Source organism: Pogona vitticeps, chromosome 5 (assembly GCF_051106095.1).
Source record: "Pogona vitticeps strain Pit_001003342236 chromosome 5, PviZW2.1, whole genome shotgun sequence".
Classification (NCBI taxonomy): Eukaryota; Metazoa; Chordata; class Lepidosauria; order Squamata; family Agamidae; genus Pogona; species Pogona vitticeps.
In genome coordinates this window covers 97490677-97508081 of record NC_135787.1, presented here as the reverse complement: position 1 = coordinate 97508081, position 17405 = coordinate 97490677, and the positions used below count along the sequence as shown (strand labels likewise).

General features: G+C 42.6%; 1 protein-coding gene across 1 annotated transcript; it reads right to left on the bottom strand.

The window, feature by feature from the left end:
- Positions 1-9619: 9619 nt before the first annotated feature.
- On the bottom strand, positions 9620-15648 carry KCNA1 (potassium voltage-gated channel subfamily A member 1). The gene has a single exon (XM_073000937.2). It carries the CDS (start codon positions 15089-15091, stop codon positions 13607-13609), a length of 1485 nt encoding a protein of 494 aa, XP_072857038.1. The 5' UTR covers positions 15092-15648; the 3' UTR covers positions 9620-13606.
- Positions 15649-17405: the final 1757 nt, after the last annotated feature.

The window sequence follows — 17405 nt, the reverse complement described above, 5'->3', positions numbered from 1 at the left end:
GAGCGCATTACAGTGGTCTAATCTTGAGATTACAAGCGCATGTACCAAAGTAGTGAGAGCCCCCACGTCAAGGTAGGGTCGCAGCTGGGCTATCCACCTAAGATGGAAAAATGTGGTACGGACCACAGACGCCACCTGAGATTCCATGGTGAGCGCTGGGTCCAGATGGATGCCCAAGCTGCGAACCCCATCACTGGCAGGCAGGGTCACACCCCCCAAAATGAGGGAATTTCCCCAATCCCCAGTTGTGGGAACACCCACCCTCAGTACCTCCGTCTTGTCCGGGTTCAGCCTCAGCCCGTTCTCCTGCATCCATTCCCGTACAGTCTCCAGGCAGCGCTGAAAGCACAGAACGGCATCTCCTGTGGTTGGAGAAAAGGAGATGTAGAGCTGCGTGTCATCGGCATATTGATGGCACAGAGCCCCACACCCCCTGATGATTCCCCCCCAGCGGCCTCATATAGATGTTAAACAGCATTGGGGAGATGATCGACCCCTGTGGGACCCCACAATTGAGGCTCCATGGGGCCGAGACATTCTCCCCAAGCTGTACTCTCTGGGGGCAGTCCTCCAAGAAGGAACGGAGCCAGTCAAATGCCCGGCCACCTATTCCCAACTCGGTGAGCCTCCCCAGGAGGATACCGTGGTCAATGGTATCGAAGGCCGCTGAGATATCGAGGAGGACCAGCAGGGACACTTTGCCCCTGTCGGCCTCCCTCAATATTATTATTATTATTATTATTTATTTTATTTATATGCCGCCCACTCTACCCAGGGCGACCAATGCCGTTTCTGTTCCATGGCGCGGCCTGAAGCCCGACTGGAATGGATCCAGGGCATCTGTTTCATCCAGGAACGCCTGAAGCTGATCGGCCACCACCCTCTCGACTACCTTGCTTAAGAAAGAAACATTGGCGACGGGCCTATAATTGCCAATTTCGTCCGCCGCCAAGCTCGGTTTCTTTCTTATGGGCCTAATGAGTGTATCCTTGAGGGCAGAAGGAAATCTGCCCTCAAGGAAAGACGCATTAATTATTGCAGTAGCCCATTCCGTTGTTGAAGGCCTGGCTGCCTTGATTAGCCAGGCTGGGCAAGGGTCCAAAGAGGAGGTGGTGGCACAGCAGCGGTCAAGCGTCCTGGCCACAGTGTCAGGCGAAACAGGCTGAAAGAAGTCAAAAGTAGCCGGACAAGACAGAGCGCTGGACATCTCAGCTCGACTCACTGTATTCAAAAAAGGAGAGAGGTCCCGGCGGATGGCCTCCACTTTAGATTTAAAAAATGCTGCAAATTGGTCCGGTGTAAAACTAGGGGGAGGCCTGTCTCCCGGGCCAATTCCGGATAGGTCACGTACTATACGGAATAATTCCGCCTGCTGATTGGACGCCTCGCTTATCCGGTTCGCGAGGTTTGTTCGACTAGCAGCCTTTACCTTGGCCTGGTAAAGGTTAGTAGCGACCTTAACAGCTATACGATTAATAACTGTCGGGTCCTTTCTCCATTTGCGCTCTAGCCGTCTCCTGACCCGCTTTGACGTCCGGAGATCCTGGTTGAACCAGGGCGCCGGGCGGTCTCTGTGGTGGAGAGGGCGTTTAGGTGCGATCGTGTCTACGGCACTAGCCGCGGCGGTGAACCAGGCGTCGACCAGAGCCTCGACAGGAGCGCTAGCCAGGTCAGTCGTGAACCCTCTCATGGCATCCTGGAATCCAATCAGATCCAGTAGCCTTTGAGGGCGGACCATAGTAATAGGTCCCAGCTCCCTGCGAGGGGGGAGAGCCATCTTGATGGTACATTTTATTAGGTGGTGATCCGACCATGACAAGGGTACCGACTCAAGGTCAGTCACCATCGGACCACTCTCGCTCCCGTTGGTGGAAAAGACCAGGTCTAATGTATGGCCGCCCACGTGTGTAGGGCCGTTGACATGTTGGGACATGTTCAAGAAGACCATGGTTTCCAAGAACTCAAGAGCTGGACCGGAGGTCCCCATCCCCGCATGCACATTGAAGTCCCCCAGTAGCAATAGCCTCGGGGAACCCAACAGTGCTGCGGAGACAAAGTCCGCCAGCTCCGGTAGGGAAGTGGCTGGGTCGCGGGGAGCACGGTAACCCAGCAAGATCCCAATACCATCCCTAGCCCCAATCCACACGTGGAGAGCCTCTAGACCTGGCTTTACCACCGAGGAGCGCCTAAATACATCCAAGGTGGACTTATAAACGATGGCTACTCCCCCCCCATCCTTCCAGTCTACCCTGGTGCTGAACAGCATAACCGGGCGGACAGATGAGAGCTAGAGGGGGACCCCCCTCTCTGCCAATCCATGTTTCGGTTATGCAGGCCAGGTCTGGATCTTCCTCCAAAATAAGGTCGTAGATCAGTTGGGTTTTATTAGATACAGACCAGGCGTAGAGTAGAGGGCTGGCTGGACTGGCTACCTCGATACTGGGGGTTGATCTCCGTCTCAGAACAAGGAACAGCCTTTAAACATCTGTTCATAGTTCTTCTAACACGAGTAGGGACAGAGTCAATGCCATATCGCCCTCTACCCGTAATCACAGAGATGTTTTGTGGCCCCTCGCTGGGAGGGCAGGCCCCCCATACCATGACGAAAGAAAGAGTAAAAGGAAAGAAAGAAAGGAGAGCTAATAACTTAATACTAATTAAGTTATACTTAATACTAATATATATGGTGTATATATATATATATATACATATGGTGTGTGTTGGTGTATGCATGGTATATTTTATATATATATATAATGAAAAACAGACAAATGAAGACAGAAATAGCAATTTAAAAGGCTATCTACCAAGAAATGTTACACTCTTCAAGAGAGCTCCTTTCTAGAAGGCATGTCAGGCAAATTAAATCTTGAAAATATAATCAATCAGAACATTCTTCCAAATCCAAAGGAAAAGCAGGTACAAATTTTTAGCACTTTCTTAGCAGCAGCAATAAATTTACTGCATGTCTTATTGTATCTCGATAAAACTGGATATGGAATACAGGAAGTAAAACAATAGCCAAAACAAAGAAAGAAAATGAAACAACATATAGATGTAGTAATTTGGCATTACTAACATACTGGATAAACTCCCAGTCATGCACATGCATTCTACAAACCAATGCTAGGGTGAGTAAAACATGGTCATGGACCTCCCAGAGCACCACTGCTATAATTAAAAGTTCTTGGAGATCAGAGCTGTTGAGGAAATCGAAACAAAGTCCCACTACCTGATGCTAATCAAACTTCAAAGACTCAATGTGCTTTAGAGTTTTAAGACTGTAGATACAAAGCCAAGTCGACTTCGCAGTTACACTACTGTGCCTACTCTGCTGCCATCACTATGGTCCCAAACTAGGTGTAATGAGCAAATACACACAGCTTAACAAGCCAGGGAGATCTGCAGAAATGAGTCAAACCAACAGATTTCAAGATATTTTTCCCAAGTCAACATTAAATGCCAAAATGGTCACGGTGATCATTTGCACAAGCCGAAATTATGCGATATGTTGCTAGTATTGCAACAGCAACAATAAAAATAAACACCTTCAGTCACAGTATCTCTTCACCTTAGTGTTATGCACTGCTTTCTATTATACTACATCCATCTTGACCCAGCAAAGGCAGCTCCCTATAAAATTTCATTTTTCCCAGTCATGTCCTTTTATAGAATATGAACTGTTTGCATTTGCTGAAACGGATGTGTAGCTACATCTCAAGCATGCTTCACTAAAAGAAGTCTGAAAGAACACAGTGAGGGCTGGTAATCTACAAACAGGCCAGAATCTTATTGGAGCTTTATACTGGCATAAGTGTTATTGCATGAGTTGTGGGGGCAAACTGCTGCTAGTTAACAGGTTGTCACATACATTCCTAATTGGGCACAAAATCACACCACAGGAATGAGAGTAGCAATTTGTTTATTAGCAGTAATTCCCTGCTCCAACATACACAATTACACTTAAGATGTGTAAATCCCCAATAGAATTCCAATTATTGTATCTAAAATACTGTCCCCATGTTTAGAATACATTTATGGAAAACAATGCCTCTTACATATCAATCAAGATCAGGGAAGTTAATATATGATTAATATTCAATAGGTAACAAACTGGTGAGAATTATCATCTAAAATAAACAAAAATTATACCATCACAAGCATTGTATTACCATTGTATGAACTGATCTTGATATAACTTGGATTTTCCTATGCAGCTGCAAATCTAACACCATGAATTAGGAAGAAAGTTGCCCAATACTGTACTGAGAATTACCTTTCAATGTTTGTATATGCAAAGTGCCTTATGGGAATGTGGCACACATAATATAACTAGAGTCATGGAAAAAGGCAAGTGCAAAGAACCTCAGCAGGAATTATGAAAAGATTAAAGATTGCCGGAATGAAGTTCTTGACTGAATATGCTTCACAGCTGTCCTCACAATTGACAATCCTTCTTGAACAGTATCCATCATCACACAGAGAATGGTAGCAACCTCCAGAGTCTCTCTTTTGACCTTCCCAGTCCATAGGAAGGATGGTAGAAGTGACGGCACATACTTCTTATCCCATTCAGACTGGAAATGTGAAAACGATTCAATGAGATATGCAATTTCACTTGTACTCACCCTTCTCAACCTCTCCTTGTGCCCAGAACTGGACATAAAAGGGGAAAGAATGGAAAATCAGCCTTCCATCATCATCATCACCTTAGAACTTCACAGCTGGAAGGGACCATATGGATCACTGAGTCACAGTAGGGAATCAAACTCTCAACTTCTGATTCCTCAGCCATATACCTTCTCCAGTCAGTAAAATGAGTACCAACCTCACGGGGGTGGAGGCAAAGTGTTGTTTGCACAGATATGTTGTAAACCACCCAGACAGTGCTTTAGCACTATGGGGTGGTATATAAGCCAAAACAACAATAAAATCAGGAACAAGCAATACTGTTTAACCCCAGTGCCAACTAAGATGTTTGTGGTTGTTGTGTGTTTTAGGGGCTCTTTGGCCATGTTCTGAAGGGTGTTCTTCCTAATGATTCACCAGTCTCTGTGGCTGGCATCTTCAGAGGACCGGAGTCAGAACTCCTGTCCTCTGAAGATGCCGGCCACAGAGACTGGTGAAACGTTAGGAAGAACAACTTTCAGAACACGGCCAAAGAGCCTCAAAAACACATAACAGCCATCAAATCCCAGATGTGAAAGCCTTCGAGAATAAAATGTTTGTGTTTAAAATACGGTATTTTTCCATATATAAGATGCTACTTTTTCCTAAAATCATTACACTAAAAATTGAGGGGTGTCTTATACACAGAAGTAAACTGAGAACAGGGAGAAAACAAAATGACCCATACCTTGCTTCTGTAAATATGCTTCCTTCAATCATGAGGCTTAGCTGCCTCCAATCAGGAAGCTTAGCTTCCTAAAGTCAGGAGACTTAGCTTCCTCCAATCACGAGCCTTATGGAACTGAAATCAGCTGATGCTGAGCAAATCAATTGGAACACACCTCATTGGAAGTGGAGCCTGTAAGCAGTGCTCAGATTCAACAGGGACTCAAAATGTCCAATAGTTCTGAGCCCAGAGGCTGAATACTCAAAGCTAAGTTTTTGTAATTTTTCATTAGAAAAGTGAGGGGGGTGTCTTATAAATGGAAAAAATATGGTAATAGTAAAGAAGTTCTTTCTGAATACAGAGGAAACGGATAGTACCAAGTCTCAAAGAAAGGGGATCATAACTCAAGGGATTTCATAAATGTTTCACTTAGTTCGAATTGTAAGGGAAGTGTGCTCCTAATCATGGTTCATAACCACAAGTAGATCAGTAAAATACAAATATGTATCCTTCACAGAACACATAAAAGCTATTTTAGTATCGTCTCTTAGGTTATCTTATTTACGAATTCAATTTCAAGAAGCAACAGCTCAGGTCTATGAGACACAATAGGCAGTCCATATCCCATCTTATTATTATATAGCAATCATATGATTAAATATCACACATGGAAACAGAAGTCCAGAATTTTGTTTTATGAAGACAGACCTCTCAATATGCAAAACAGCCAACTGTCCTACCAACTTTCTATTTCAGAGAGGAGTAAAAAGCCAAATGCTGCATACCTGTAAGCTCCTTTTGTAAAAAAAAATATATATATATAGTTCAGGTGGGAAAAAAAGAAGTTTCCCCATTCCTCTTTTACAGCAGGCAGGTAACCACAGATTGACATGAAGGACTCAGCTATGCAGAACTCCTTTCTGGTTTCCACCCCTTTCCTCCTCCAGCTGGCCTTCTCCTTTACTTCATAGCTCTCCAAGGACAAATTTAGCTTCCCTAGACATCTTTCTTGCATCAACACATTTCCCAAAGCTTTCCAAGAGGGCTCGTTGGGAAGGAAAGGATAAAAACTCAACTCCAGACAATAAATCAGTCACAGTATTCCTAAATAAGATCCTTAAAAATTATCTTTAATAGAGGCGAAATATGAACAGATGATAAAAGTGACAGGAGCAAGTAAAATTGCATAGAAGAAAACTATGCACATAATATGTTTTAAATATAAACTCATAACATTCTCTGTCCTAAAAATTGACAAACCAAACTTATTTCGGCTATGGTTAAGACAGATTAGCAGTAGTAGACAATGGAAGTACATACTTGACTCAAAGTGTAAGCAATATGCAAATTATGAAAATCAATAGACCCGTCAGCTTCAATGGTTTGTCGCCCTGATGGTGCACTGTCCTGAAAATAACCATTCCACAACCTCATTCCGCATTAATAGTCAATTGTTAAAATGAGAGGTATGTCAAAGAATCCATATACACTCCTACCCACAGCTGTTATTTACACAGTTTCAAACCGACGTGCTATGGAATAATGTGTTTACATGATTTGGAAAAGAAAAGCAAGTACAACGTTTTCTTCTTTGTTGAATTTAGTCATAAAAATATTCTCTTTTTAAACTTTTGTATAAAAGTAAAATATACATTTGATTCCAATCACGTTATAGAAATGCCATTGAAACAATAATTTAATCAAAGATAAATATGCCCTCAGATAATTCAGCTGTATTCCAATGACAATAGAGGCTGGAGAAGGAAAACTCAGAAAAACAGTAAATCATATATAGGGCTAGAACAACTAATTAACATAGATATTAACAGGATTTTCCCCTATTAAATTTAGAGTAAATCCTTAAACTCATTACGTTTCTTTGAAAAAATAAAGACATCCTCTCTTCTCATCATACATGTTTCCAACCTTACTGATGCTTCATTAAGCATCCAGAGATAGAAAAGGAGAAAGGGATATAAGAAGTTACAAATATACGTATTCCAATTTGTCAAGTTACATAAACACAGTGGTTAATTCTGATTAACAGCTAGGTATATTTTAGGAACACAGAAAAATAAATGCCCCATATATTTTGGGGGGGTTCTTTTTTTTTAAAGCAACCTGTCTTGAAATGAAAATCTCATTTTAAAAAAAGACTGACAGTGTCAATTCAACAACGCCAATGTCAGTACTAATTGGTCATAAATTTGCACGGTCCTTTAAAATGGAAGATACAGTTTCATGTTGAATGGGGGTTCTTTCTTGTGATTGCCAACAATACCACAGAAATTGCATACAAAAATGCTGAGTTCTCTAAAAGTCTCTTTATGCCACTGTTACATCTACACAGCACCTTGAATCCACACTTTCCAGCTTTGTGGGCAAAATTTCTTAACAGTTACTTTAAATGGTACAAAAAATGTAAACATTCCTTTGTGGAAGGTTTCAGGGTTTGTATTGCCTAATATCTGAACTGTGATTTGACCAGTTCAGTATAATACTTCTGTATTATTTTAAATTGTAAACCCTGTCTTAGATCATATGGGTGATACAGCTTTACTAAAACAAATTAAATAGCCAACATCCCTCAAATAATGAATGACATTATGATTGTATTTAAACAAGACTAGAGAACAGAAAGGAATGGTGATACAGTACTGCCTCACCTACTTCTTGCCCTCAAGATATAAATAAGAACTAAATGGTTCAAGTTAGAATACTGCCAGTGTTGTAATTACTGATCTGTGTGCTGAGTGCTTTATTCATATGAATGACTAAATAAACAAGACAGGGCTTTAAAAACAAATAAACAAACATAATTTTTGGAAGCCAAGATTATTAACAAAGGACTCAACTGATCAATCTTAATTCTTTGAATTCTAGGATCAAATATGTTGTAGCCTGGGTAACTACTGCCTGTCTCAGATTTATCCATTACTGAAATAAAAAGCCTGGTCTATATAAAAAGCAGATATCACAGAAAAACATTTCCTGAACTGTATCCTTCAGTCAGAGACTAAGGAATCACATGGTTGAATGCTCCCTCAAATTTATTAAAATAAAAACTGTCCTGCATAAAGTACATGTAAACTATGGCCTAGTTCTCACAGAAAGGTGTCTTTCAAACTATAGCTGGGGGTTATATGATAAAACATTTAACCATTAAAAAAACATTCTGCCTGTGAAAAACAAATATTTCTAAATAAAATTCAAATTACAAATCCCTGTTTGCATGGAATCATAGATTTAATCCAGGTCACTATGAAAGAGATAGGAGCATATGAAACATGGTTTTCTCACAGGGTGCTGAGAATTCCTTGAATTAAGAAAGATGACCAGAGAAGTAAGAACATAAGTACTAAAGGGAATGAATGGATGGAATGAGTGAATAGCAAAAAATGTGAAAAGCACATGAAATCCAAAAAGATAAATCTGGTCATATAATGAGAAACAAATTATTAGAGCTGATCATTCAAGGTAAAATACATGGGGGGAAAAGTTCAAGAAGAAGATCTTACTGGATGAAAAACTGAAAACATTAGTTTGGATGCACCATAACGTCACTATTTAGACCCACTGCATCCAAAACCAGAATAGGTATGGTTTCATCCAACTCCTACTAGAAGAGCATCAAGAAGAGAATTTTGAAATCACTCTGTTGTATAAGCCCTCACTTGCAGCCTGAAGTGGTACAATCTAGACACAGCTTTACTACTCAGTGAAAACTAGACCTAGATACCACAGAGGATTCCAGCATAGCTGCCTCCAAGTCACTGTATACACATAGCATTTTTTGTTGTTTTAACCGAGTGAAACTCAAAATATCCACTCAACACCATTTCTCACCTGCAGACTGAAGTAGGACAGTTCAGGAACAGTTTCACCACTCCATCTACTGTTAATGCGGACCAGGTCAAGTCAACCAATGTTGGATGCAAATCCACTGAAACCAGTAACACCCATCCCCTAATTCTTGTCTCATTTTTCACTGAACAAGCTTTATTGCTTAAAACTATAGGCCGTCACAATATACCATTTTAAGAAAAGGAGAGTATGTTGGGGGGGGGGGAACAGTCTGTCTGAAATCCAGCAGTAAGTTGCAACTAAAATAGTCCCATTGAATCAGTAGAGACTGGGTGAGTCGACTCCTCCAAAAATTCCACTGATTCAGTGGGTCTACTCTAGTTGTGGCTTGCTACTAGACTTCATCCAGTTGTTCATAACATGAATATATGAATCTTATCAGAGCTGAGAGTGATCAATAGAATCCTGTTTAGTTTAAAATTGGTCTTTCTAATTCTAAAATTAATACTGATGCAGTGCAGCTTTATTGATCTCTACATCCTCTCCTTTTATAAGAAACATACATCATTAGCCTTGCTCCTTATACATGTAATGTACCATTATTTTTCAGAATCTCCTGTAAATGTCACATCTTTGGGAAACAGATAAGATTATCACATTTCTACACATTCTTTATGAAAACTTTACTGTTCATAAAATATACTCTTGATAACTGCAAGGGACCTACGATTTCTCTCTCTTACATTGTTCAGATGGCAAAGAGTTATCCCAAGGTACTGTATTTGATACCTGAGGCAGAAAATCCAAAACACACCTCCACCCCACTAAGCCAAATGGAAATGAATGGGAGCTGTGCAAGAGCAGCTCTTGTGCATCTCTTCTTCACTTCTATGACGTTCACATAGGGGAACTTCTCAATGAATTGTGCTTCAAGTCAGACTTGTCCCCAACTCTACTGTCCTTAATGGCATGTATAATTCACTGCCTAAGGTGGCCACCATATCTTCTCATGGCAAGGCCTCTCTTTTTTTTAAGATTAAGGAAACTTCGCTCAGTTCCAGGCCTTGTAAAACTTGCCATTTAAATAAACAAGCTTGAACTTTACAATTGCTGGATTTAGGATGAATGAATTGACACAATGTTACAAATCACAAGAATAGATCAACACTGAAAAGACATTATACCGCAGTTATCAGTATGCCCCAAATCTACATGGCTTCTTCTTGCTGTACTTTGATTGACCATGTCCCTTTTTAGCCTATAACTACCGGGGCAAACTCGCACATGGATTTTTTTCAGGGACTTTCAATGGCATAAAGGAAAATTTAAAACCAAAACCTAAGCCATATCAGGCAGTTATTTAGTGCACCTTCAGGCCTACAAAGACATTTCAGCACATATAGTGCAAAGCCATGAGTCTGATTAAAGGGGAGGAGAAATACATGCCTATACTACATGAGTTTATTCCCTGTTCTCCATATTTACCTAGTTCCTTTGTCAAGAACTATAAATGAATAAGCAATTGTCATAATCCCCAAGACAGCCCCCCCACGCTGAGCCCTAAAGATTTACCCAACCCTGCCAAAAGCAAAAGGGGGCGGCATAAATCGAACCACTACATGCAGTACTTTCTCTTAAACATGCAGAATAAGGATCAGTCCAGCAGATAAACTAAGTTGTGGGTAATCTAACCAGTCAGCACGCAAACTCACCACGCTGCCCGACTTAGGCCTCATCCTCTCTCATGTGGCACCTTCTGACCAGTGACCTCACATGGCACTGGTGAGGTAACTGAATTGCAGCTTTCAAGCCAGTTTCACGCAGGGTTAACTTTCCTAAATTTTGACATTTGAGGAAGTCTAGCACTTCGGTAAAGAAAAGGATAACTAAATGGGCAATACTTCCTTTCTCAAAGATATAATGCCCTTACCCCAGTAATCTTTTGCAATCAGTATTGAAAAGATCCACCTACCCTTTACAAATACTTCCCATCCTTCTGAATCACTGAAGTCTCCAAACTGTGCCTTTCTGTGCATTGGGCATGTCAGATCCCTGCAAAACTGCAGAATTAATGTTCTTGTTTTCATTTTGAAAAGTCATGTAAGTGTAGCTATTGAAAGACAGATATCAGGGATTAGATGAAGGCCTAGAATCAATGCAGTGAAGAAAAAGAGAGCAAATGATAGTAAATGAAGTCTAGGGGAGAGGGAAACCTTCAATTGCAATGTTTTTTTTAAAAAAAAACTGTATTGGTTAAAATTGACTTCTTAACTTCTGTGACTTGCAGTATCAGGCTTATCTGCAAAGAATTTCTTCTCTCAGAAATCGCTGTAACTTCCAGCAGCCCACAAAAGTAGGTGAATTAATACAGTGGGTAGGAGAGTTTCATGAGGATCCAATATTAAAATTCATGAACCTCTGGAAGGTTGGGACAAGGTGAAACCCCCAGGTGTTTGGCTGGAAAAGCAGACACCTCTGAAAAGAGTCCAAGAAATTCAAGTTGGCCAACAGTACAGCTAGCTAATCTGGCTCCCTGCACTATTACAATTACAGATCGTCTGGGGACAGGCTGCCAAAGAGCCTTCCCTGGGAAGGGAATGGCCAACCTGCCATCTACTCCCCAACAGCATGGACAGCAGTGAAATTTCTAGAAACAATCTGGAACAATTATGTTGCATTCTGCATAAACACATGATTGCAACCTATTCGGCAAAGGCAAAGTCTAAGTTGTGATGTCACCCTACTGTGTAGGATGGAAGCACAAGGGAAATTTAGGCATGAATGAGTGCTGGTGGTCTTTGCCCACTTCTTCTGCCTCTTTGTACACTGTCTTTCTCCCTGGTTCTTTATGCAATGCCTGCATTTGGAACAGCAGAGTTCTGATATTGTCTAACTGACTCATCCATGACTGCTCAGGATCAGCTCTTTTCAGAGAGGCACTTTCAGCAGTTCAGTGGCTGTAAAGATAAAGGCACTAAGCAACTACCTAAAATCAATTGGTTGAGTATCTTCAGTGAATCCTAGGGCAGTACAAAAATCTCTAAGGCTCAAACAATGGCTGCAAAAGAATGGGGGGTTACAATTTGGATGCGTATAATAGATAAGTTTTGTTTTACATTCTAAGAATGCACCAAAAGGCATGCTTCTGCACCTTTTTTCTGCTCTAAGAGATACAGAATATTTAGGCATTGCAATATATAAATTGGGCTTCTTAATTTTCCTTATAATTTTCCCTTTAAGGGATGAGATATGTTACTTTCCAACAAGGCCTGGACAGAAGCCAACTCATTTCCCTGTACAATGCAGGAAAACTGTCAAATCTCTCTTGGCCCTCAATTCCAACAAGCAATGTTAGTTTTTTCTTTGTTTTTTTAATTTGTTACTGAAATCATGCATTAATTAATTCTGAGTTGTGCCTTAGTCAAATAGGCCATAATGCTGAATATTTTAACATGCTTTGATCTTCAAAAATTATTGTTCCCATTTGACTAACATACGCACTTAAATACAGTACTTTAAGTTACTAATTGGATACTTAATAAATAAAAACCAGTGCACTTTTGGTGAATGCAAATTGAAATAAAAGGGACTATTTTAAAGAAGGGTGATTCAAATAAAAGCTTATCCCTTATTGTCTGAGGTAATGTTCCAGGCATGCAGTTATAAAATAGATAGTATCAAAGTCAAACATGCTTATATTAAATTCTATTGTGCTGTCTTGCAACAAAGGAGCTAAAAAGGTTTGCATCCAGTTCTGGAGGAGGGGGTAAAAAAGTACATTGAAACCATCTGCACTTAAGAAACCTTAGCAGCATTGCAGATGTTCTATCTCCCCCAGCCTCCTACCCCATACAGAATAATTCTTCAATTTTAAGAGCACAAACAAAATGACCTGGCATATTTTATAAGGTGCTGTGTATGGATTGGTAGATCAGAACTACAAAACTTTTTGCAAAGGAAGGAAATATTATATGTATGTCAGTCTAAAGAATGGCAAATACTTACTGCACATTACTGCTAAATACTGTTTGGATGCATTTTCTTGGATGCATTGTGCAGGGGGCTTGTAGGGTCCCCCCCCCCGGAATCCATGCATATTTTAAATATTTGTAAGAGTCCTCCTGAATTGATTTTTTTTTTAAAAAAATTAAGTTAAAGAACCGAAAGTAATGAAAAATTGCGTAGTGGTAGAAGCATACAATTCTTATACATAACTTAGTTGACCCAAAGAGTTATAATTAACTATTCATACAACTGGAAAATATCCTTTTAAAATAAAATCAAAAAGTGTGAATATCTTTCATGGATCGTGAAAGCTTCTTGAATCGCTGAGCAAAAATTCGCAATGCAACAATGCATTTACGAGGTAAAGCATTCAAAGACTATTCATAAAACATCTACAAAGTGTGACTGCCAGTCACTTACAGTCTCCAAGCTGCCAGAATTATTTTTCTTTACACTGTGTTTTTAAACATCAGTCAGCAGCTTGCTTTTATTAACACAGTTTTGGTTGGCTATAGTGTATTTGCCAGTTCTCAGGTTTGCCTCTCTAAAATTGTCTATGCTATTATTCATATCCTCTTCAATTTCCATGTACTCAGATTTGCTGATTGTGGACGAGCTACGGCGACTCAGATCACTGTCAGATGCTAAATTAGGAGAGCTAACTTTAAGCAACTGAGCCTGTTCTTCCCCTTCTGTTTCTCGGTGGTAGAAGTAGTTGAAGTTGGACACAATGACAGGTACAGGCAGGGCAATTGTCAGCACACCAGCGATGGCACACAAGGAGCCCACGATTTTGCCTCCAATTGTCACAGGGTACATGTCACCATATCCCACAGTGGTCATGGATACCACTGCCCACCAGAAAGCATCGGGGATGCTGTCGAAATATGTCCCAGGCTCTTCAGCTTCAGCAAAATACACCGCACTGGAGAACAGAATCACCCCAATGAAGAGGAAAAAAATTAGCAAACCTAACTCTCTCATGCTTGCTTTGAGTGTCTGTCCCAGGATCTGGAGGCCCTTAGAATGCCTGGAGAGTTTGAAGATTCTAAAGACTCTTACCAGTCTGATGACTCGCAGGATAGCCAGAGAGGTAGCCTGCTCCCCCTTTTGAGGCCCCTCCTGTTCAGCCATCTCTGTGCCCAGAGTGATGAAGTAAGGGATGATGGCCACAATGTCAATGAAGTTCATGATGTTCTTGAAAAACTCAGCTTTACTGGGACAGGCAAAAAAGCGCACCACCAGCTCAAAAGAAAACCAAATGATGCACAGGGTCTCCACCACAAAAAAGGGGTCAGTAAAGATATTGGCCTTGTAAAATGTGGTGGAGTTGTCGCTGCGGTTTTGAGGTCCTGCATAGTCTCTTTCCTGCTCCTTCAATACTGGCAAAGTCTCCAGACAAAAGATCACTATGGAAATTAAGATCACCATGACAGAAACTATGGCAATGACCCGGGCTGGCCCAGAACTCTCAGGATATTCGAAAAGAAGCCATAGCTGACGCTGGTATTCCTTCTCAGGCAGCGGTCGCTCTTCCTCTTTGATGAACCCTTCATCTTCCCGGAATTTCTCCATTGCCTCCTCTCCCAGTTCATAGAACTTGATCTCCTCAGAAAACATATCTAATGGCACATTAACTGGCCTGCGAAGCCGCCCTCCAGACTGATAGTAATAGAGGATGGCATCAAAGCTGGGACGGTTCCGATCGAAAAAGTATTCATTCCTCAGTGGGTCAAAGTACCGCATGCGTTTTTTTGGATTACCCAGCAATGTGTTGGGAAACTGGGCAAGCGTTTTTAGCTGGGTCTCAAACCTCAGGCCAGCAATGTTGATGACAACCCTCTCACAGCATTCATGGTCATCATGAGCACCAGGCCGATAACTGTCCTGAGGGTGGCCTGGAAGAGCAGATGCTTCATCTATGATATCCCCAGCCATCACAGTCATGGTGGGAAAGGGGCGGGAGAAACAGGAAAAGAAGAAGATGGGACAGGATGAGATGAGATGAGGCAGGAGGCAGAAGGAGAAAAGCTCCCAAATAAAGAGACCTCAGAGCGGAAGAGTGAATAATGGAGAACTTAAAAGGGTGCTGGATGTAGAAGTGGAATGAATTACAACATGGGCTCAGAAGGGAGATGAGTCTTGGTATGGACAGCTCAAAAAGAAGGAAATCAAAGGATGGAGAATGGATACCAAGGCTGGAAAATTTAAGAAAAAAGAAACAGGAGGGGGTTGAAAGGTGCCCAGGCTGAGGGGGGAGGGAAGTACTGGGTGCTGATCATTTGGATGGATGGATGGATGGATGGATGGATGGATGGATGGATGGATGGATGGATGGATGGATGGATGGATGGATGGAAGGAAGGAAGGAAGGAAGGAAGGAAGGAAGGAAGGAAGGAAGGAAGGAAGGAAGGAAGGAAGGAAGGAAGGAAGGAAGGAAGGAAGGAAGGAAGGAAGGAAGGAAGGAAGGAAGGAAGGAAGGAAGGAAGGAAGGAAGGAAGGAAGGAAGGGGCAAACTTTGTACTGTATCTGGTTGCGCTCAACAACAAAGGGATGGCTAGGGTCTTTGAGCACACAGGTTGAGAATCGCCTTCTTAGCTTCTCTCTTTTAACACAGCTCCTCTGTTTTCCTCCAGGCTATGACCATGCTGCTGCTGCTGCTGCCACTGCTGCTGTTGGTCCTGTTGTATTGCGGCTACCGTCACACACTTTCCCTCAATAAAAATAAATAAATAAATGTAGTAGCTGGGACGAGACTGCTTGAAATGTCGACTCAGCAACATCCAATGACTTCCCACTTGTTCTGGACTGGCCCCTTCCTCTTTATTTATTTATTTTCTAAGTAATAAAGCTCATTTCAGAGGCAACTGCCAGATACTGTAAAGGGATAAGAAGCATATTCATTAAAAAAAAAACCTCTCCCTTCTCACTCTCTCTTTCTCTGTCTCTTATACACACACACATAGCAAAATGCAAGAACCATGATACTTCTTCCCATTCCAGTGACATTACATATCATGCAGTTCTGTCCAGAATCAAATCCAACACATCCCTTCAAGTCAGTTAACAGACTCCTACACGTATATGTACTTTTTCTTGTTTTTTAAAAATTACCGCACCCACAAAGTCCCATGTCCCTGCACATCATAACTTCTACACCTTTGCTTAAGGGGGACTTTCTGCATTTCACATACTGTATATAACTAACTGCTTTACAGTTCCGGTCCTATCTATATTTTCCTTGGTGTCCCACGCTGAGTTTTGTGGGCCTGACACAACCTGAAAAATACCCACAGGAATGTCAGTCTTCAAATCATGTACAATAAGTTAATGGAAGGAGCATACCTGTGAGCTTTCACAAGAGCAGGAAAAGCCAGGTAAGCCACCCCTTAAAACTTCTTGGGGGGGAGGGAGGGGGGTCTCTTACACTCTGGCACCGTTTGACGGAACCGATTGGAAATGAAAAGAAGCGGACCCTGGTGCCTGGGAAAGCTACACCGGTTTCTTGGACATCCCTCCCTCTGACACCCAAGCATCAGTTGCGGGAAAACGGCAAACTTGGTTACCGAGGTGGCTTCTCGCTTACCTACCGCCGTGGACCCGTCCGGTTGGTGCAGCAGCGCTCAGAAGAAGCTAAGCTCCGGGCGGAATGCGTCAAGGCGAAGCGAAGCGCCTTGCGGTAGCGGAGGGAGCAGCACCACCACCAGCACCACCAGCACCACCACCGGCAGCAGAACCATCCAAAGCGCAGCAGCAGAAAGTCACCCGCCGCCGCCGCCGCCGCCGCCTCCAGCACCCCACTCAATAATCATCTACAGATCGCTTTACACGCCTGCCTGCGAGATGCTGAAATATTCATACACCGCCAGGTTTCCGCTGTGGGAGGAAAAGGGGAAGCTCGCCAAGGCGTGAAGGCGAAAGACGGCGGGTGTCCCTTCCGCGTGTCCAAAGCGCAAGCCAGCCGGCGAGAGGAGAGCGGGTGGGCTGGGAAGGGCGTCCTTCTCTTTTTGGCTGCCCCCCTTTCTTCCCCCCCTCCTGTCCTCCCCGCCCCGCGACTGCACCTCTTCCTCCTCAAGGCCGGCTCAGGCCGAGGCGCTGCTCCAGCCGCACCTGGGGCTCCTCGCAGCTGCTCGGGCTAAAGGGGCGGCGGCGGCAGCAGCAGCAGCAGCAGCCGGGCCAGGAGGCGGCGGCGGCGGCGGCAGAGGATGCGAAGTGCGGGCGGCCCGGGCGAGCCATCTCTGGACTGCGTTGCAGTCTCAGC